At 36.3% G+C, this 20,777-nt stretch overlaps 4 protein-coding genes across 6 annotated transcripts; 2 read left to right on the forward strand and 2 right to left on the reverse strand.

Moving 5' to 3' along the window:
• Window positions 1-92: 92 nt before the first annotated feature.
• On the reverse strand, window positions 93-4,481 carry LOC101742902 (protein Mo25). 2 transcript variants are annotated; one of them, XM_038021787.2, is made up of 8 exons: window positions 4,105-4,170; window positions 3,953-4,016; window positions 3,700-3,885; window positions 3,506-3,622; window positions 2,408-2,550; window positions 1,519-1,687; window positions 1,096-1,365; window positions 93-1,026 (listed from the first exon to the last, which is right to left on the reverse strand). In XM_038021787.2, the coding sequence occupies exons 3-8, from the start codon at window positions 3,826-3,828 to the stop codon at window positions 847-849; spliced, it is 1,008 nt and encodes a 335-aa protein (XP_037877715.1). In that variant the 5' UTR covers window positions 3,829-3,885; window positions 3,953-4,016; window positions 4,105-4,170; the 3' UTR covers window positions 93-846. The 2 variants fall into 2 exon arrangements, with proteins under 2 accessions (XP_037877715.1, XP_037877714.1); XM_038021786.2 differs by lacking the exon at window positions 3,953-4,016 and having other exon boundaries at window positions 4,105-4,481.
• Window positions 4,482-5,403: 922 nt separating this feature from the next.
• Window positions 5,404-11,112, forward strand: LOC101740883 (lysine--tRNA ligase). Of its 2 annotated transcripts, none has more exons than XM_004930924.2 (8): window positions 5,404-5,639; window positions 5,817-6,189; window positions 7,138-7,389; window positions 8,417-8,809; window positions 8,908-9,090; window positions 9,859-10,019; window positions 10,604-10,844; window positions 10,933-11,112. In XM_004930924.2, the coding sequence occupies exons 1-8, from the start codon at window positions 5,605-5,607 to the stop codon at window positions 11,035-11,037; spliced, it is 1,743 nt and encodes a 580-aa protein (XP_004930981.1). In that variant the 5' UTR covers window positions 5,404-5,604; the 3' UTR covers window positions 11,038-11,112. The 2 variants fall into 2 exon arrangements, with proteins under 2 accessions (XP_004930981.1, XP_004930980.1); XM_004930923.5 differs by having other exon boundaries at window positions 5,426-5,750.
• Window positions 11,113-13,416: 2,304 nt separating this feature from the next.
• Window positions 13,417-14,416, reverse strand: LOC101740742 (deubiquitinase OTUD6B). Its single transcript, XM_004930922.4, has one exon. The coding sequence runs from the start codon at window positions 14,414-14,416 to the stop codon at window positions 13,562-13,564; it is 855 nt and encodes a 284-aa protein (XP_004930979.1). The 3' UTR covers window positions 13,417-13,561.
• Window positions 14,417-19,365: 4,949 nt separating this feature from the next.
• Window positions 19,366-20,622, forward strand: LOC733103 (platelet-activating factor acetylhydrolase alpha subunit-like protein; the record flags this gene model as incomplete). Its single annotated transcript, NM_001047050.1, is given in 4 exon segments — window positions 19,366-19,513; window positions 19,664-19,870; window positions 19,997-20,119; window positions 20,197-20,622. Coding segments are annotated over 4 exon segments (678 nt in total). The 3' UTR covers window positions 20,479-20,622.
• Window positions 20,623-20,777: the final 155 nt, after the last annotated feature.

Genomic DNA, 20,777 nt, shown 5'->3' on the forward strand with positions numbered 1-20,777 from the left:
TACCAGTAATTATTAATCGAACCACACATGTCGCAAACAGTTATATTTTTAGCATTTATAATGCGACATAAATAATATTTTAATAAAATAACTTTTAAAATGATATAAATATTTATTTATTCCGTTCTAAAGTAATGCTCACAAAATAGAAATCATTATACAAATAATTGATCTAGCATTTATGAAAAATTGTACATCACTAATAATTGATGTTCAATGAAAAAAAAAAGGTGTAATTTTGCAATCACTAATAAGCACTAATGGATAGAATTTTTCCAATTGCATAAAAAACAATTTTTAATACCATTGTCTGAAACCAAACATTTTATACATACATAACTTTATCTTCAACAATATACTTTTGATAATGGAATAAAATCTTTAAAAACATTCGAATTAAAAGTCAATTATATACAAAACTCCTTAGATCTTCGGTACCTGTTTTCTTTTTCTAACTTTAAAAAATCAAGTTTAATAGTAATATGTATATCTGAATTTATAGGCACATACATGTGAATGAATTTAATGTATGTGACTGAGGATAATGTCACTACATGTCAGTAAGCTAAAAATGGTTTTGACAACTTACAAAAAATATAAGTCAAACCATAAGTAAGACTAATTGCTAAATTGCTTTTTAAAATGTTACTTTGCTCGTAGCACATACATACTTTCCTTGACTCATCACAGACCAAATGTAAAAATAAGATTTAAAATTTTATGGAACCTCTGTGTTTTGCGCCGCAGAACACCCTTTGGTGACTTAGAAGCATTTAAATATAATAGCATCTATAATCTAACTTCTTTTCGAGGAGGAAGTGGCAATTTTATGAAATGCAATAAATGTTAATGTTCTGACGGTTTAAGCTCTTTGATTTGCTTTATAAGATAAGCCTTTTCATCATTAAATTGTTCGTCTTCTGAACGGTCCGTGTGGAACTTGGTGAGGAAGTCTACCAACTTGTCTTGATTTCTCAACAAAATATCCAAAATTGGTTTTGGTTTGTTGGGATTTGCTACAAATACCTGAAACGAATAAAAATATGAATTTGTTGCCTTCCGTACTTTTTATCATAAAACAATGTATGTGCATACCTTGAACACATGAAAGGCCTCAAACTGTATATTACGTGATTTCTCTTTCAACATGTTCATCATGAGTTTTAAATTGTCTGGATTAGTGATGTAACGTGTCATAATCGAGAAGTTGTGACGATCGAGCAATAATTCACCAAGCAGCTTTAAGCTTTGCCTTCGAGTTACATAGTTTTCAGAATTCAAAAGTCGTTGATAATGACTGAATACTTTATCATAGTTGGCTTCTAAGAATTCGGCGCACAAAATTTTATGTCTTGTTAGCAATTCCTGCAAAAATTCAGACAAGGTTTAAATAAATCATCTAGTTTAGTACAATTAACTATTTGACAAAAAAAAAAAATACCAATTGTTAGCTAATAGTGTGAATATTAAAAATCTAGTTTAAACAATCACTGTATTAAATCAAAACAAAAAGAAAACCTTAAAAGTAGAAAAGGCATCTGAGGCAATATCAAAAGTGGAAACTTCTACATAACGGAAGAAATTATAAAAATCATCTGAATACAACATTATTTTAGCCAAAGCCTCATATCTAGCACATTCTCGCAGCATCGTGCCACAGTTGGAAGCTATCTCTTGATGTTCATACCTGAAAACAAGAAATATTAACTAACACCAGTTAAGCTAGAAAAATTTTTTGTAACACAATAAAACATGTTTACCATATTTTATTGTTATTTATAAAAATTCCTACATTGACATTTCAACTTGAATAATATGTAAATGTATATGATTCATTTAGAATAAAAATTCACCACCCAAAGCACATTATATTATTAATTATTTATTATTTGTACATATTCCTAATAGACATTAATTTATAGTTTCACTAGAAGTTTCATATTGTATAATGTCTATATTTTTAAACGACATCAGAAAGAATCATTATTAAGGTATTATTAAATTTTCTACTCATCAAAATTTTATGACTTGCAAATTCATATCTAGTTTATAATGCTTATTACTAAGTTTCCATTAAATACATTATATTATTATGATAATACTAACATGGCGAATTAAAATAGCTTTTTAGTAGTAAATGCAGGGATCTATATAAAACTAGTGAAATTGCAGTGACTCATGCACTACCTGTTTTATGTTGATGACATGACAAAAATCCTTTCTAAAGTGCCAACAATAACATCACAACAATCTGATGAATGGCTTACGTATGCTATATTATATGCTAATACATTTAAATTTTCATATAGATTTAGATTTCAGATAACCTAAATTGTTGATAGTTAATAATTTAATTAAATCCCTATTATACATTAATTAATTTATTTATTACTTTCATCAAACTTACCCTGACATCAGTGTAAATAATATTTCAGGCTTGGTACAAATGTACTCTACTGTTGGAGATCGTGTTCCAATTTGACGTCTAAGGACATTGTTGAAAACTTGGGCCACATCTTTTTTTCCTTCAAAATCTATTCGGTTTAAATTCTGTGGATAAAATTTTGCACTTTTTTGAAAATATGATTTAAAATTTACTGCTAGTATACCTACTTTTGAAGTATCAAGAATGAACATTACGGTTATGTAGAATTATCTATCTACCTTTTAAAATTAAAGCATCTGACTATTTAATTTTAGAAATATAATTAGAAATTATCTAAATTCTTCAAAATAAATTTTTTTGATACAATGTTCTTCATTAGTCTAAATGCTAAGGTTCAAACTTTCTAGATAAATAATCCAACACAGCCTAAAAAGCACCAAATCATCTCTTCTACTGGTGTCATAAAAGGTGACAAAAAGATTAAAAATCAGGAAAACCAACTGATGTTCACTAGTAGCATCTAATGTGAATCCCCATAGGTTGGTACCATTATTCCTGCATATATTTTTTTATTGCTTAGATGGGTGGACGAGCTCACAGCCCACCTGATGTTAAGTGGTTACTGGAGCCCATATACATCAACGACGTAAATGCGCCACCCACCTTGAGATATAAGTTCTAAGGTCTTGAGTATAGTTACAACGGCTGCCCCGCCCTTCAAGCCGAAACTCATTACTGCTTCACGGCAGAAATAGGCAGGGCGGTGGTACCTACCCGCGCGGACTCACAAGAGGCCCTACCACCAGTAAAATTATTTTTTTTAACATAGAGCTAACGAGCTTTCCAATTTAAATAGTGAGAAAATGTACAATACAATTCAAACCTTGACCTCATATCTCAAGTGGGTTAGCACCTTGTGATGTCTATAGGCTCCAGTAAATACTTAATACAAGCTGGACCAATTACCATTTAGAGCAATAAAAACATAGCATTGGAATACCAGCCTGGTAAGATGCACGATATAAAATGTATGATGTGTGTGATTGAATTAATATATTTAATAGTGGTATGATTAGCATTTTTTTAAATTAAATCCTTCAAAGTTATTTTTAAATTTACCTGTATCAAAAGCAGTAACAAGTTAGTGTTATACATTTCCTGTGCTAATTGTGCAACAATGATATCTGTTTGTGGTTCTGCATCAGATGTACCATAAAGCATATTTTTAATCAGTACCTGTATGGATATGAAATATCATTATATCAATACTCATGGTTTACTACAAAAATTGGCAAAATATTAATATTACTTACCAAATTCTTGCTCACGTCTTCTTGAGCTTTTTCAGCTTTCTTATCACCCCTCTCTAAAGCCGTCACGGCATCTTTTAACGATCTAACAAGCTCCGCAGGGCTTTTCTGAGACTTACCAAAGAGAGGCATAGTATTAAGGCGACTTGGGCAGGTGATATAAGTAATTATGTCTACATAAGATTGTACCTAAAACAAAAAATTACAGACGCATACATTTTTCCGCGATCATAACAAAAAATAAAACCGTACTTACTTCGATTTCCACGAGAATGTTAGGGAAGCGAAATTTGACAAATTAAAAGCGACTGCCAACCTGGCTGGTTTAAAGAATTAAGAAAATGTTTATAATATGCTACAAATTGCATTTTTGAAAGGAAATAGACTTAAAACACACGTAAAACTTACTTTTGGATAAATTATTGTAATTTTCAATATCACGACAATTCACACGAATGGAACAGCTGTGATGTCAATACAACTATTACCATACTTAAAAAATCGATACATTTAACATTGGCACCTCAACATCGAAATTACATTTAATCTGCGTCTCAAAAAGAAAGAACTTCACTGATGGTATTTACAATGCAACTAATCTCGGAATCCTGGTATTGCGAAAATTTGTCTATTATTGCGTAAAATAGAAAGCAAGAAACACTGATTTACTCCTCTACCACCTCACGAGTGCATCTACCACCAAAATCGCGTTCTTTGAGTAGATCTTGTAAGAAAATCAGCTGACTCCTGTTATGGGTTACTTTTCACCTCAAACTCTTCGACGAGTGCCACATATACAGCTACCTATGCTTTGGATGTTGCTAGCATTAGTACCAATAGCGTCCAACAGCACCGAGAGTAGAACAGGAGGATCTTTAAAGACATATCTGGGGCACAGGGGATTACCAATATTCACAGCATTAACAACTTATTATTAGGATTCCATGGACAGCCCACCGCACGAACATCTCGGTCCTACATCAGCTTAAAATGGAGAACGCTCAACGCCTGTCTGCCACCTGTCTGCAACGCATAATGCGCTACTTTGGCCACGTTGCCCGCAGAGGTGTAGACAACTTGGAACGTATGATGGTCACAGGGAAAGTAGAAGGAAAACGTCCTAGAGGTCGGAGCCCCAAACGTTGGTCCGACCAGATCTCCGAGCAAACCAGCGGACCACTTAGCGCTGCACTACACCAGGCAACTGACCGGAAACGATGGAGGCTGACAGTCGACAAGCTAAATCGGAGTCACGATCCTCAGCAATGAGGGAGCGATGGAGAAGAAGAAGAAGAACAACTTAAATGCAGCTACCGATCTTGAGACCTAAGTTCTAAGTTTTAGTTTATAAGTACAACGACTACCCAACCCTTCAAACCGAAACACTTATTGCTTCAAGGCAGAAATAGGTAGTAGTATCTACCTGCGTGGGCTTATTTGACATTTTACCAGGCAATTGTTAAGATAATAATACTTTGATTGTAATGTTATAAAAACAGTGAGCAATTCATAGTGAAATGGATGGTGTACAAATAAATAAATGTTTAAATTAGTGAAGTCGTTTATTTTTACTCTTGAATACAAAAATATAATTAAAAATATAAAATTTTAAATGAACTTTTATTGTTTTTTTTTTTGCGATTTGCAGTTGTGTGTAGGATTGCAATACAGTATTAAAAGATTTCCCATCTGGCAGCACTATGAAGTAGATAATATAAATAGCCACTACATAAATACCTATCTCACGTTTCGTGGCCATTCTTTCGTACTACCAAAAGTAAATAATATTGTCCGGATTTCAACAGTTGTCTGTGGTTTTGACGTTGAGTGAACGTGTAAGTCAGGGTCAGGCACTCAAGTTGTATTTTTATATCGATATTAAGGTTAAGTGAATTAAGTCCGATAGCCATGGCAGAAAGTTCCACTGAAAAAATTTCGAAAAAGTGAGTATTCAAAAGCAAAGTCATGTTTAGTTTAAAACTTTTACTGATTGCCTCTGCCAGAAATAAAGTCATCGGCCGATGCACTAACCTATCCACCGCCGTTAGCAAAGGGTTGGTTACTTTTTAGTTATTTTTTTCGTTTTGGCTGTCATGTTTTCTCATTCCAAAATATTTTAGCGAACTGAAACGAAGGTTGAAAGCTGAAGAAAAGTTAAGGGAGAAGGCCGAAAAAGCTTCACAACAGCCGGTCGTTGCCGCTGAAAAGAAACCATCTAAACAAGAAGAAGAAATTAGTCCTAATGAATATTATAAATTACGATCTGGAGCTGTAGCTGCCCTAAAAAATGGACTCAAAGAAGATCATCCATATCCTCATAAATTCAATGTTAGCATTTCCTTGGAGGAATTCATAGAAAAGTATCAGAACTTGAACAACGGAGATGTTTTGGAAAACGTCACTTTGTCAGTGGCTGGTAGAGTTCACTCCATTAGAGAATCAGGAGCGAAACTAATATTCTATGATTTAAGAGCTGAAGGGGCTAAAATCCAGGTAATTTTATTACAAGCAATAATATTTACAATAGGTACATTATTTGGACCCAGTTTCATTAAAATGATAAAATAACTGGTGATTTTTTGTTATTCCAAAAATCAATTGTGTCTTTAGAACAATTGATATTACCCCTCTTGGCTTAGCCCTTGTTCGCCCACCTGTCCTGGTGAAACTGGAAAGGCCTCCAGCCCACCAATAATCCTTGCTTCATAAAACAAAACATTAGTATTGTTTATTAATCCATTAATAATTTTAAAGATGAGTATTGAATATAATTTTAAGTATTCTGAGATTGCTGCCTTTGGCCATTGAAGACTAGGACCTTTATCTTATACCTTTAAATGAGCAATTCTTGTACATTAATATATTATATAATCTGAATTTCGGAAACGGGTCCAATGATTTTTATAAAATTTAGTATACAGGGGATTTGGGGGGTGATAAATCGATCTAGTTACGATTTATTTTCAGAAAATGTTGTTTTATTTGTGTTTTCAATAATCGACTCTTCCCGACAGCTATTGGCGAATAATAATACTATTTTTCTTAATTCAGGGCAACTAACCACTTTAAAGAAACAACAAGATGGCTTTATCAAAAAAAAAAACCCAGCAAAGCTCGGTCATCATCTAGTGTATGTGGTTGCGGTAAATTACAGCCTGTAATAGACTAATGAGAGTTCAGTAGAGACGTTTTTTCATTAAAAAAATAAAACATAAAATATTACTTTCTTTATCAAAATGTACCTCAAATTTGTGGTGTCTGTGTTACTTTTATGTTAATGAAAACTTCTGAAAAGGTACTATTTTATGAAGAAACAAGTTAAAGCATTTGTTCCAAAATGTATCTCGAATGTTATAGTTTGTCATTACCAACACCTGTGTAATTATTTGCTGACCAAGTGTATTTATGTCTATATTTAGTCTTAATTGAAAAATTTTTCAGGTAATGGCTAATGCAAAACTATATGAAACAGAAGATAAGTTTTTTAAAGATACTGATAAATTACGCAGAGGTGATATCATTGGTTGTGTGGGCCATCCAGGTAAAACTAAGAAAGGAGAACTTTCTATTATCCCGAAAAATATAAAATTGCTTGCACCATGCCTTCATATGTTGCCGCATTTACATTTCGGTCTCAAAGACAAAGAAACCCGCTTTAGAAAAAGGTATCTGGACCTTATTTTGAATGATAAGGTGAGCAAAAAAAACATTGACGATTGTCCTTAGTTTGTATTACCACAATTTTTTTTAACACCCAATCTTTAAACATAGCCTAGTTACATATTGCTCATCAAATCTGTTTATTTTTTTACCCTTTTATAGAATAGTAGTTTCTCTATTTGTCAGAGGCATTTATTACTTAACACGTTTTTTTTGTCACAAAGGAGAAGTCAATTTCCTTTAACAGCTACCAGGGTAATATATTTTCTAAGTGTGGCTTGGCTGTAACCTTGTCACAGTCAATCTCCATGATGAATCTCCATAATATTTCGGGTGGTGGGGCATATTGTGAACTTGTATGGGTAGGAACTGCCATCCCGTTCATACTGTTAAAACTGAGACCTTAGAACTCTGTCTCAAGGTGGGGGGCGACATTTACGTTTTATATATCTACGGGCTCCGGTAAATATTTAACCCCAGGTGGACCATAAACTTGTTCAACCATCTAAGTAATAAAAAAATGCTCTGCTGACCATTTTTAATTTAAGCATTGAAAAACAATGATTAGGCTATACCCTATAGTTAAATAAAGTCAATGGGATATACTTCTAATTGTTACATCCTGTTAAATAAGTTATTTTCGCATTAAATACAAGGTCCAATAATGAATTTATTGTTGTTTAAATTTATTGAGATCTCAGCTTGACCTACATTAGATCTAATTTATCTATGTACATTCCATATAAACAGGCAAATACAAAAATGATTAATATAATTTTATTCTTGATTTGTTAAACTGATTTTCTTTTTTTTTATAGTAACTAGGATGTGCTTTAGTGTCAAAAAATATCCCCACCATTATTAAATCTCAAATGCATTGTAAATAGTTAGGTAATATATATATATATATATATATATATATTTAAACATGTACAAAGAAGTATGTATATCAATTATTTATTTACCTATCATAAAAATCATAAGTTGCCATTGGGACGATGTCGTGTGCCAAAAAGGTTTAATTAATGTTTTGTGTGTATCATCCAATAATAATTTTCAGGTTCGACAAATCTTTTATACAAGAGCTAAAATCATAGCGTATGTTCGGCGATTCTTGGACAATATGGGCTTCCTAGAAGTGGAAACCCCACTTATGAATATGGTTCCCGGTGGCGCCACTGCCAAACCATTCATTACTCATCATAATGAATTAAACATGGACTTGTACATGCGAATAGCTCCTGAGCTTTATCACAAAATGCTTGTTGTGGGTGGACTCGATAGGGTATATGAAATTGGAAGACAGTTCCGAAATGAAGGTATCGACTTAACACATAACCCTGAGTTCACGACTTGTGAATTTTACATGGCATATGCGGATTATAATGACCTGATGACCATTACTGAATCAATCTTGTCTGGTATGGTACAGAGCATTCATGGATCCTACAAGGTAATTAGTTTTGTTTACGATGATTGAGTAAAACTACAGTAAAATATATTAAGAAAAACTATGATAAAGCTTTTTCAAATTCTTGCTAATGATTTTAGGTCAAATATCATCCAGAAGGACCAGAGGGTAAGGAAATAGAAATCGATTTCACACCACCCTTTGCTAGAGTACCGATGATGGCAACATTGGAACGTGTTCTTAACGTGAAACTCCCAGCACCCGATAAACTTGATACACCTGAAGCTAATGATTTCCTTAACAACCTATGCAACACTCATCAGGTAACTAATAATAATTTTTTTACTGATTTATTTTAGAAACAGATTTGAAGTTGAGTTACATACTTGTTAGAGCATTAAGAGACCTATCATCGTCATTTTAAGAGTCGAAATGGATATAGACCTCAGGTTAATTGGTAAGAAGTAGCCTGAGGTGCATCCAATTCTGATGCTTAAAGGTTTTTAACCACCATAGTAGTTTTGCAAATTAGCAGTATGTTTCATTATGTCAGATCTTTCAATTAGCTGACCTAATCATAATTTGACCTTCGAGCATCATATAATAACCTTATTTCAAGAGACTGATGATTAAAATATGCTATGAAACTTGATCATTTAAAGTTCAAAACTGGTAATCTAACATACAATCACAACCTAAAAAACGCCACCCTAATTTTAGTATTGAGGTCTGTCTCATTGTTTTATAATTACAATTTTTTTAATTTTAGCTGTTTACATTTTTATTACGATTACGATGCTATTTTTTCACCATCGAAGTATGTATGGACATACTTGACAGAACTTCACAAATTACATCCTTAGTCAAATGGTAGCTGTTTGTGGGATTTGAAACACCGGAACAGTCCCATTGCTTGATACTAGTATACCAGGCGTCTTATCTTTTAGGCCACAACCGTAATAATTCGTATATACCTAATATACCATTTAATATTATAACCAGTTCTGATGATGGGAATTTCATTTAAAACAATTTAACGAGGATTGAACATATTTACAACTAACAATGAAATTGTTTTTATTTATTAAAAGATTGAGTGCTCGCCACCGAGGACCACCGCGAGGCTCTTGGATAAATTGGTTTCTGTATTTCTGGAGGAGGAGTGTATAAATCCGACATTTATATTGGATCATCCTCAGATTATGAGTCCCCTCTCTAAGTACCATCGAGATGTTCCAGGACTTACAGAGAGGTAATGTTTAAAATAATAAATATTTGCCAGTCGCGTCATTGGTACACTGGTTATCACTTCAAACTAAGTATGTATTAAAAATATTTTCGTAGTTTTAAACTTTTATTGGCTCATTTGAAAAAACAGGTCAGTGTTTTAGATTTACTACCGATGTGGTGCTTTAGCAGTTTTATGGTAAACAGTCGACGGCGCCCTAAAAGCGTCATTTCGGATCCTCCCGATCCACTAACGGTGCTTTTAGGTACCTCAAGCACCGGTCACGGTTCTCGTCGAGCCCTTCGTCGCATGCGACGGGTTTGACGAGTAAACTAACCCATAGACACAGCCCACTGAGTTTCTCGCCGGATCTTCTCAGTGGGTCGCGTTTCCGATCCGGTGGTAGATTCTGCGAAGCACTGCTCTTGTAAGGGCCAGTGTTAGCAACATCTCTTGGTTTGAGCCCCGAGAGCTCACCTACACGCTAGGGTAACGTTGATATAGCCTCTCAAGGAAATCATAGGTAGGAAAAAAACATAACTTTAACATTGAGACAAAAAACGTATGTATTGTTTTGTCTTTACTATAAATGACAATACATGTTTTAGGTTTGAAGTTTATGTTGCTAAGAAAGAAATCTGTAATGCCTACACCGAATTAAATGACCCGGCGACACAACGCGAAAGATTCGAAGAGCAAGCCAAGAATCGTGCTGCTGGTGACGATGAAACTCCCCCAACCGATGAAGCGTTTTGTACAGCTCTAGAATATGGCCTGCCGCCGACCGGCGGGTGGGGCCTCGGTGTAGACCGTTTGACTATGTTCCTTACCGATTCAAATAATATCAAGGTCAGTTTTAAAAATCAGTATTCAATTACAATTCAATAAGTTTTTTAAATGTTTTTTTGAGACAATGAGGAAATATTCTGGTTTTTAGGAGGTGTTGTTGTTCCCTGCAATGAAGCCTGATGACCCAAACAAAAACAATACAGAAGAAGAGAATGTGGGTGTACAAACATCAGTTCCGAACGGAGCTAACTAATTTGCTATTTAAAAAAATGTTTTGTAATAACTAACACCGTCAATAATAAACATTACTAAACAGACTTTCACTTCATTTGTATTTTTTATTCAAATTGTCTATGGTTTTAAACTTTCTATTGAAACTTAAACTTGTACTGGTGGTATAGTGCAATACCTGCATGTTAGGTATTACCACAATGCTTACTTCTGCTGTGAAGCAACCTGCGTTACACTTTGAAGGGTGAAGACTTAGGCCCTCGTGTTTCGTGTTTCCGGTAACTACTGAAGACTTTAGTAAGCTGGTTTTCGTGTCTTATGTAAAAAAAAACGCATTTGAATTCGATGATTTTTTATTACTGTAGATGGTCGAGCTCTGGCCCGAAAGAAAATATAGTAGCAGTACCTAGAGGGAGCAGAGGTCGTATACTTCATCCCCTGCTTATTAATAGCAATGCTGATTAAATATATTAGATTTAATTATTTTATAAACACAAACTTCAAATCCAGAACACGGGTACCAATTTTAATAATACTTAACTCGTGTTCACCAATGACTTTGTGGCGAGTGGGCAAGTCAACTCGCACATCTCAACACAGCACAGAAATCATACGATTTTACGTCACATCAGGTGATCCGAGTGCCGTGTGCAAAGGCTGTTAAATCTCGCCCTCTGCAACATGTCGCCGGCGCATCTTATTTGACGAAGGAAGTGGTAAAGACACAAGATGGCCACGCTTTGATCTATTGCTCTTCAGGCGGAGGACATGTTGAAAGGGGCGGCAACTCCTGCGCAAATTATTATTACTATAAATACGATTGTACCGTAATTGTAACACAGACTATCTGGAATAATTCAACTTCTATATGAAGGAACAAAGATTTCAAGAAGTTTGGCAATATTAACGCATTTCTATATGTGTTCCAGTAAAAACTTAATACTGGTGGGCCATGAGCTCATTCAAACACAATACAACAAGAAACCAGTTTCATTATTGATTTACATCACTATAAGAGCATCACAATCCTTGCAGCCAGCGAGTCCGAGATGGCTGCGATCTTGGAGCGAATAGAGAGTGAGCCTTGAATTTGGCCTGCACATAAACCGCTCTAAGACCAAAGTGATGACGGTGGACAGAGCTCAAGTTTTAAGTCCATCAAATGCACTCAAGGATTATGAGAAAGTGGAGGAATTTATATACTCGGGGTCGCTGATCTCTAACAGTGGTAACTGCGAGAAAGAAATCGGACGCCGTATCGGGATGGCTAAAAGTGCCATGACTAGCCTCGATAAAATCTGGAAAGACCGTAATATTCACCGAGTAACTAAGATGCGTCTGGTTCGTACGTTGGTCTTCTCTATCTTCCTGTACGGGGTGGAGACTTGGTGTCTCAGGAAAAAGGAACGCAAAAAGATTGAGGCGTTTGAAATGTATTGCTGGAGAAAGCTGCTACGCATTCCTTGGACAGCTATGAGAACTAATGTCTCCATCCTCGAAGAGCTGAAGGTCACCAAGCGCCTGCTGACTATGTGCCAGGAAAGGATCCGGAGTTTCTTTGGGCACATCATGCGATCCCCATTGCACAGCCTGGAGAAACTCACAATTCTCGGACAAATGGAGGGGAAGCGCGCTAGAGGAAGAGCGCCAGCTAGATGGGTTGACCAACTCAAGGAGGTGACTCGAGGCCAGATATGGGGAGCGGTACATATGGCGCAGAACCGGACCGAGTGGAGAAGATTGACATACAGTCAAGATTCTCAGCATTGAGGGAACGACCAGAAAGAAGAGCATCAAAACTATACTAAAATTGGCAAAAAATATTATAAACATAATTAAAATCATTACATAAACATTAAAATAATCATTATTATCCTGATCAAGAATATTAGGCCAAAGTAATAAAATTGACATTTAGTGTCTTTATTAATTAAGCGAATTTCCAAATGATTATAATCTGTCACTAATCTGTATCTTGTTTCACAAAACTTGTCAATCCTCCCAACAAATCATTAATTTTCATTTGATTTTTAGGATATTGATTTTTCTAATAAGATTTTAAAAGCAATCTTATCGACGCTTGAAAGGCAAACGTGACTAAGCAACAATGCGTGAACTTTACAGTAGACTAATATAAAGTTGAACCTGAAAAAAAAATTATTTTAACGAATCTAGCTAGTAGCTGTAGGATTGAAATGATTTTAATAGACCTAGAAATATATTTTTTTGCACATTAAATATGGTTATTGCCTATCATTTATGTACAAAGCAGTTATTGTCGCTTAGTCACTTTTGCCTTTCAAGCGTCGATATGTTCTAAGGCAATTGGTGGCTCAATGTTATTGTATAGGGGCAGTAAACTCATATTCCATTTACTATGCTAGGAACAGAAAAGGCAATATTATGTAATGTTTTTATTATATACTAAACTGTATTTGTTACCATTTCCAATGTCCTTTTTACCTAACTTTATAAAAAATGAATTATTATTTTCTCTTTTCTTGAATTATGCACATCTGTTTTTTATATTTAAAGTTATTTGTATTTTATGAGGTATTCTCACTAACTGAAATCAGATTGGTTGAATTATAATGTTCACCTAAGCTATACATGTGCCTGTGATATGTGATTATCAATGGTGGGCCTTCAAATTCTGTGCCTTGCTCTATACAATCAGGTCCGACAGCTTGTATCACATTTATCGGACACTTTAAAATATTTGACAAGGCTCTAAGTTCTAATTGACCACCCCAATCTTTGGTATTCATTATTTTATGACAATAATCTTCAAATTCCTCATCTGTTAATGTTTCTAGTGTTTCTGGGTTACACATGAAAGGTTTGAAATCATCTTTGTTATCCCTTATGTAATTTGAAACTTTTTCTCTCAATTCATCCACGCTTACAGTCTCTTGTTTCACAAGTTGCAACTGATGACTTACAGCTTTGTATAAACAATCTCCATCTGATGGAACAGTAAAAATTTTCAAATTTTTTTCTTCAAGCCTTTTGGTAATAGTTTGTATTTCAATGTTCCTAGCTCCATGAACATTTTCCTTGTCTTGAAGTTTTATTTCTTCTTCGCGGATTTTCTCTTGTTCTGATTTTTTATCTCGGCGCCGTTGCGCTTTAGATACTTTTGTTTTGATAACTCTTGTTTCATCTACCATTGGTTCTAAGTTGTGTTCAGAAGAAAGTTTTGCTTCCATAATCTCCTTATTGTGTCTAATTTCTAATTCACTTTCAAGCCTTGATATTTCAGCAGCAAGATCTTTCTTTTTTGTTTTGTCATTTTTAGCTACTTTTTTCAATGCTTGAATTTGGGCTTGCAACTCTTTTTTCTCCTTACGTTGTCTAATTTCCATACTATTTACATCTTCTGCTTCTTTCTCCGTTTCCATTTTATTGTTTTCTACTTGACGTGAATATTAATTTTATTTTGTATTGAAACGTTATGGGTATTGGCTATAATTTAATTTATTTCATACACACATGTCCGTAGAAACTACCTACTCAGTCAATAATAAAAAAGAATACATAAACACCGTGCTAATTGTTCATTTTAATATTACTACAATATTAAGTATATTATTTATAATAAATTATTTTATTATTACTACAATATTAAGTATATTATTTATAATAAATTTTAATAGAAACAAGTGTTTAAATTCTCGAAGAACTGAAATGACTGAAATACATGCTGACTTTGCTGACAAGTGACAATAAATATCAGAATTCTTTTTTTTAAAGGGATTTTACGACCTGGTAACTACGACCTTTAAGTCATGTCTTATTTTAATTTATATTCTTATTTTTATGGAAAATGATAATATGGAGTGAAATGAAATGAAGATGATTATTTGAGCCATTAACAAGGAGGGTATCTCTACCCTCCATAGCCATTAATCAACTGGAATGAAATGAAATGAAATAATAAGAGATGATATGGGATGAAATATAATCTCAGTAAAATGGTGGTCATTTACTGAATTTTTTTCAGTGGGCTTTTCGGATGATCCCGAGAAGTTACGTCCAGTGACTTTGTTTCATTTTCCTACATTTGTGCACTTTCACAGATATGAAATAGTTAATAAACCACCGTTATTACACATTTAAACCTAAAGAAACACTAAACAGGCAAAATAAAACAAATCACACAACTGCACTTCTCACGTTTCCGCTAAAAGTAAATCAGAATTATCAGATAAGTTCACAGTGTTAGAGACGGGGTAACTTTTTTTTTTTTTTTTTTTTTCGGCTAGAGGGCCGAACCTCCTACGAGGTCCCCGCGCAAAAGGGGCGCGCGGGGTATGTGAGACTCAACGATCTGCATGGTGTTGTGAGCAGACCGCGGGTCCAAGGATTTTAGGACCCACCCACTAAACGACTCCCCTGCACTCTTACACCCGACGTCCGATCCCCTCCGAGGTGCGGAGAATTAGAGACGGGGTACTTAACCAACGTTGCATAAATCACAGCAAATTCGTAGGCATGATGATCCACTTTTATTGGGATAGTATGGCCTGGAAACGAGATATTTAAGGGCACTGAATACATTTTTTATTTAAAAAGTACGCAACTACGCATAGCTGTATACCTGTGTGATGCATAGATGTACATTGTAGAGTTGGTTATAATCGTAAATTATTATAAAAATACAAATCTGCAAATACACATCTGAAGAATGGAGTGGAATGAAATGAAGTGAAGTATTAATAAATAAAAGTAAAGTCACCGGTCTTTAGGATATGCACTTTTTTCATCAGGCCTATAACCAAGCAGTGTGTTTAGTGCGAGTTTTTAATATTCTCGATAGCGTAAAAGTTAAGTCAAATCTAAATGGAGTTCCACGGGTGCGCCGCCACGCGATGACGTGAGCAGTGATGCCCCTGCTGAGGTGGTCACTCTGAGCATCTCGGAGGAGGAGGTTCCTGAGGCCCAGCCGTGTTAAGGATGCGGAGGAAGGACGCGGTCCCCAGCCCTGACGGTGCTCACGGCCGGGTCTGGGATTTTTTTATTTTTTATTGCTTAGATGTGTGGACGAGCTCACAGCCCACCTGGTGTTAAGTGATTACTGGAGCCCATAGACATCTAAAACGTAAATACGCTACACACCTTGAGATATAGTTCTAAGGTCTCAATATTGTCACAACGGCTACCCCACCCTTCAAACCGAAACGCATTACTGCTTCACGGCAGAAATATGCGGGGCGGTGGTACCTACCCGTGCGGACTCACAAGAGGTCCTACCACCAGTAATTACGCAAATTATAATTTTGCGGGTTTGATTTTGCCTTCGGTGCCCTTGGGGACCGGCTCGTGCGGCTCTTTGAAGCCTGCTTCAAGTCGGGACGGTTTCCGAAGCAGTGGAAGACGGGCAGACTGGTTCTGCTGTGGAAGGAGGAACGGCCTGCGAATTCACCTGCGGGGTACCGTCCCATCGTGTTGCTGAACGAGGCGGGAAAACTGCTAGAGCGATTGGTGACCGCCCGCATCGTCCAGTACCTGCCGGGGGTGGGTCCCAATATGTTAGCCGAGCAGTTCGGATTCAGGGAGGGTCGACCATCGACGCGGTGATGCGCGCGCGCGCCTTTTCTGATGTGGCTGTCGGCCGGGGCAGGGTTGCACTGGCGGTGTCCCTCGACATCGCCAACGCATTCAACACCCTTTCCTGGTCGGTAATCGCAGGGGCGCTGGAGTATCATGGCATCCCTGCGTATCTTTGTTGGCTGATCGGGTCCTACCTCGAGGACAGGTTGGTCGTGTGCACCGGGCACGGTGGGACGGTGCTCCGCTTTCCAGTCAAGCGCGGTTTTCCACAGGGGTTGGCCCTCTCTTGTGGAATATCGTCTACGACTGGGTCCTGCGGGGCGCTCTTCCGGGTCTGAGTGTAGTTTGTTACGCGGACGACATTTTGGTCGTGGCCCGGGGAAGGGACTTGTGTGAATCTGCCCGTCTTTTCTGCGCTGAGGTGGCCCTGACCGCGGGAAACCCCCTACTCTGACCGGGTTCTGACCCCGGACGGAGATCGGACGTCGGGTATAAGAGTGTATGGGAGTCGTTTAATGCAGTAGGGCCCTACAATTCTTTGGGCCTGCGGTCTGCTCTCAAGACCTGCAGACCGTCAAGTCCCACATACCCCGCGCACCACCTAGACGCGGGGACCTCGTAGGAGTTTCGGTTTCCGGCCCGAAAAAAAAACTATATGGAGTTGGAACGTTTGCCTACGTATGCCGCTAGGGGCGCTCTTCCAACTGCATACAAATTTGAACTTTTAAGCTATCGAGAACGTTACAAAGCTCGCACTAAGCACACGGATAGCGAAAGCTTCTTGAGGTGTTGGTCGAAGTTTTGCCGTATTAGAATTTTTCGTTGTCGGAATTTCGTCGTCGTGGCCTAACGGATAAGACGTCCGGTGCATTCGTGTTGAGCGATGCACCGGTGTTCGAATCCCGCAGGCGGGTACCAATTTTTCTAATGAAATACGTACTCAACAAATGTTCACGATTGATTTCCACGGTGAAGGAATAACATCGTGTAATAAAAATGAAACCCGCAAAATTATAATTTGCGTAATTACTGGTGGTAGGACCTCTTGTGAGTCCGCACGGGTAGGTACCACCACCCTGCCTATTTCTGCCGTGAAGCAGTAATGCGTTTCGGTTTGAAGGGTGGGGCAGCCGTTGTAACTATAATTGAGACCTTAGAACTTATATCTCAAGGTGGGTGGCGCATTTACGTTGTAAATGTCTATGGGCTCCAGTAACCACTTAACACCAGGTGGGCTGTGAGCTCGTCCACTCATCTAAGCAATAAAAAAAAAAAAAAAAAAAAAAATATTTTTCTTAAAAATTTATTGCTCATATCACAAATCTGTGAACAAACCCACTAATGTAGAGTGATTACTGGAGCTCACAGATATCACAATTATATTGTATAATGGAAGTCCCACCGTTCTAGCCAGACCACATGGTTGCTTCACAGCAGAAATAGAGAGGATAGTGACCAACTTGTGCGGGTTTGCAAGACGCCCTGATACTACCTGATGCGGTAGGCAGCTGCTTGGCTCTGCCCCTGGCATTGCTGAAGTCCATGGGCAACGGTAACCACTCACCATCAGGTGGGCCGCATGCTCGTCTGCCTACAAGGGCAATAAAAAAAAATAAAAAAAAAAAACCAGCAAATGCCAGTCAACGATTGCAGTACGCTGGGATAATATTTAGAACACGTTGCTCCTTATTCGTCGGTGAATCCTTAAATCGTTATCTGCGATACCCACTGCTGGAAATTAAGTATTTTATTTTACACTGCTACAACATTAGTTTTAGGCACAGAACTCAAAATATTTTATCTGTTTATTATTTTTTGCCTTCACGTGCTTCTCTTCGCGGATCGTTATAGGAACTACCATAGATTATACACTTAATAGGGAACTACAACTTGATATTATATAGGCTGATCTAATAATTCCTCTAGTGACTTTCAAAGTCATGGGACGATTGGTGGGGTTGAGGATGCGCGGCGCGTTACACTAGTTGAACAACATTAGTTGAAGAGGCTGGTTGTATATCGGCGGTGTATCGAGTTTTGATCAGGCAGGCTAGTTCTCGTCTACTCTCCGTATTCCGGAACATCTCCAGAATCAACTGGTCAAGTCGATAAATCGTTAACAGAGAGGCTGAACGCAATGCCGTTGAAACGCCTGTTGCTGCTAGTCTGGTTGCAGTGTTGATTGCAGTAACAAACTTACCTCTGCCAAATTCTGTTTCAGATAGGAATCAGACGCTCGGGCGAAAGTGCTCATCGCCACCAGGATATATTCCGCACGCCTCCTCGGCGTGAGATTCGGCTATTGGTCCACCTGGCTTAGTGGTAGACGATGCCTTTTGATATTAAATTTTGAAATTTGTCACTAATTTTCCGTTTTGCATGAATGTTCCTTCAATATCTTAATTTGGAATATTCTTGTTGATTCTTGTTGATCAGATTGATTTGAATATAATCGTCTCCTTCAAAGAATACGGTTCAAAACCTGCATTAAATAAAGGTTAATAGTTAACCTGTTATTTATCTAAGATGTCGTTCAGAAGAGTTTTGTGACTGCCAATGGAATATAAAGTCAATAATTCGTTTTTCTGATTTACCAATAATTGTCCAAAAGTCACATTGCCGGCTTTGATAATAGTCGACTCACTTAGAAGTTTTCATGTTTTTTGTATTTTAAATCATTAACACAAGTTAAAAATAGGTACAGTACCTTATAGTGCATATTTGCATCATGTTTCTAACTAGTCTATGGTTATAGGTACCTGTCAAAATTTCATCAAAACGGCAAACTTTTTGACAACTCTAGGAGTACATAGTAGGTACTTAATTGCAAAACAAAATATCTTTTTATTAGTTAATTCTGACATTAAAATCAATTTCCAATGAATCCTTGCTCAATTCCCACACCGCAACAAGATATGGAAGGCGATGGAAGGTGGAATAGCATTGTAAGTATCAAATAATCTATTGAATGATTTCTAGCAATATTTTAAAGCAAGCAAAAGGCATTATTTAAACACAATTATTCATTCTTATATTCATTTCTGGTATGTCAACTATATTCCAAATGGATTTAATCAAGAAATGAAATATTTCAGCATAACAGATTTCTGTCTGATGCTAAAGGCAAAGATGCTGATGTAATTTTCATAGGTGATTCTATTCTGCAAGCATTAGAACACACTGAGGTATGGAATCAGTGGTTTGCACCCTTACATTGCCTCAATTTTAGTATTCACAAAGATCAAACTCAGAATGTTCTTTGGCGCATAAAAAATGGAGAGTTGGACCATGTTGATCCTAAAGTAAGTTGTTTTTAGACTAATATTTAAAAAATGGTTATTCAATTAGAATTTCGAATATCTTCACTCGTTGCAGTATCATAAGTGTGTTTTTAATTTGTAGCATTCTAATTTTATTTAAAATAACAGGTTATAGTTGTTCATGTTGGAACAAATAATGTAGAAAATACTGCTGAAGAAATATGTGAGGGTATTATAGAAATTATCAAAACAATCAGGGAGAAACATCCTTCGGCCTATATTGTATTACCTGTGAGTTATTTAAAGGGACTACCTTTATTAATTTTTGAAAAATAATTTAATTTCTAATAATCTAATTTAAATTTCAGAGTCTTTTGCCACGGGGTCAATATCCAAATGGACTAAGAGACAAAAATTCTAAAATTAACAGACTCTTGCATGAAAAAGTCTCCAATATAAATAAAGTTGAAATGGTTCTTATTGATAAAGGCTTTGTTCAAAGTGATGGCACCATAAGTCATCATGACATGCATGATTATCTTTTACCCAGTAATGCTGCCTGTAGGAAAGCATTTGAACCAATTTATGATCTCCTGCAACAGATTTTGAGTGAAGGAGAGCCTGAAAAAGATTTAACACCTTCAGAATAGAGTAAAACTTTTTGATGCAGCTTTTTATAACTATGCAAGCTAATTGTGATTGAAATGGTAGTACTTAGCTTTTATATGATAGTCATAAGATTTTTACATTTTTAATTCATAAGCTACATACATTCCAAATTAGTGATACACTACTATTGTATTTATTGACTGTATTTATTGTGTGATTGTTTAAACTAGTTCAATTGCTTAGAAGAAAATTTAGTTGTACATTTGAAAAATTTTCAGGGTTTTGAAGATTTACAAAATTGTATTATTGTATTTGAACTAAGTAATATTTTTGTTTACAT

This window comes from Bombyx mori, chromosome 4 (genome assembly GCF_030269925.1).
Source record: "Bombyx mori chromosome 4, ASM3026992v2".
Taxonomy (NCBI): domain Eukaryota; kingdom Metazoa; phylum Arthropoda; class Insecta; order Lepidoptera; family Bombycidae; genus Bombyx; species Bombyx mori.

Excerpts from the sequence above, each read along its gene's own strand:
- LOC101742902 (XM_038021786.2), bottom strand. The coding sequence starts at position 3,828 with ATGCCTCTCTTTGGTAAGTCTCAGAAAAGCCCTGCGGAGCTTGTTAGA. Across the intron at positions 1,688-2,407 it reads TTATTTACACTGATGTCAGG|GTATGAACATCAAGAGATAG; the intron begins GTAAGTTTGATG and ends TCTTGTTTTCAG. Across the intron at positions 1,027-1,095 it reads AGGCCTTTCATGTGTTCAAG|GTATTTGTAGCAAATCCCAA; the intron begins GTATGCACATAC and ends TATTCGTTTCAG.
- LOC101740883 (XM_004930923.5), top strand. The coding sequence starts at position 5,662 with ATGTTTAGTTTAAAACTTTTACTGATTGCCTCTGCCAGAAATAAAGTC. Across the intron at positions 5,751-5,816 it reads TCCACCGCCGTTAGCAAAGG|CGAACTGAAACGAAGGTTGA; the intron begins GTTGGTTACTTT and ends AAAATATTTTAG. Across the intron at positions 7,390-8,416 it reads ACCTTATTTTGAATGATAAG|GTTCGACAAATCTTTTATAC; the intron begins GTGAGCAAAAAA and ends AATAATTTTCAG.
- LOC101740742 (XM_004930922.4), bottom strand. The coding sequence starts at position 14,416 with ATGGAAACGGAGAAAGAAGCAGAAGATGTAAATAGTATGGAAATTAGA.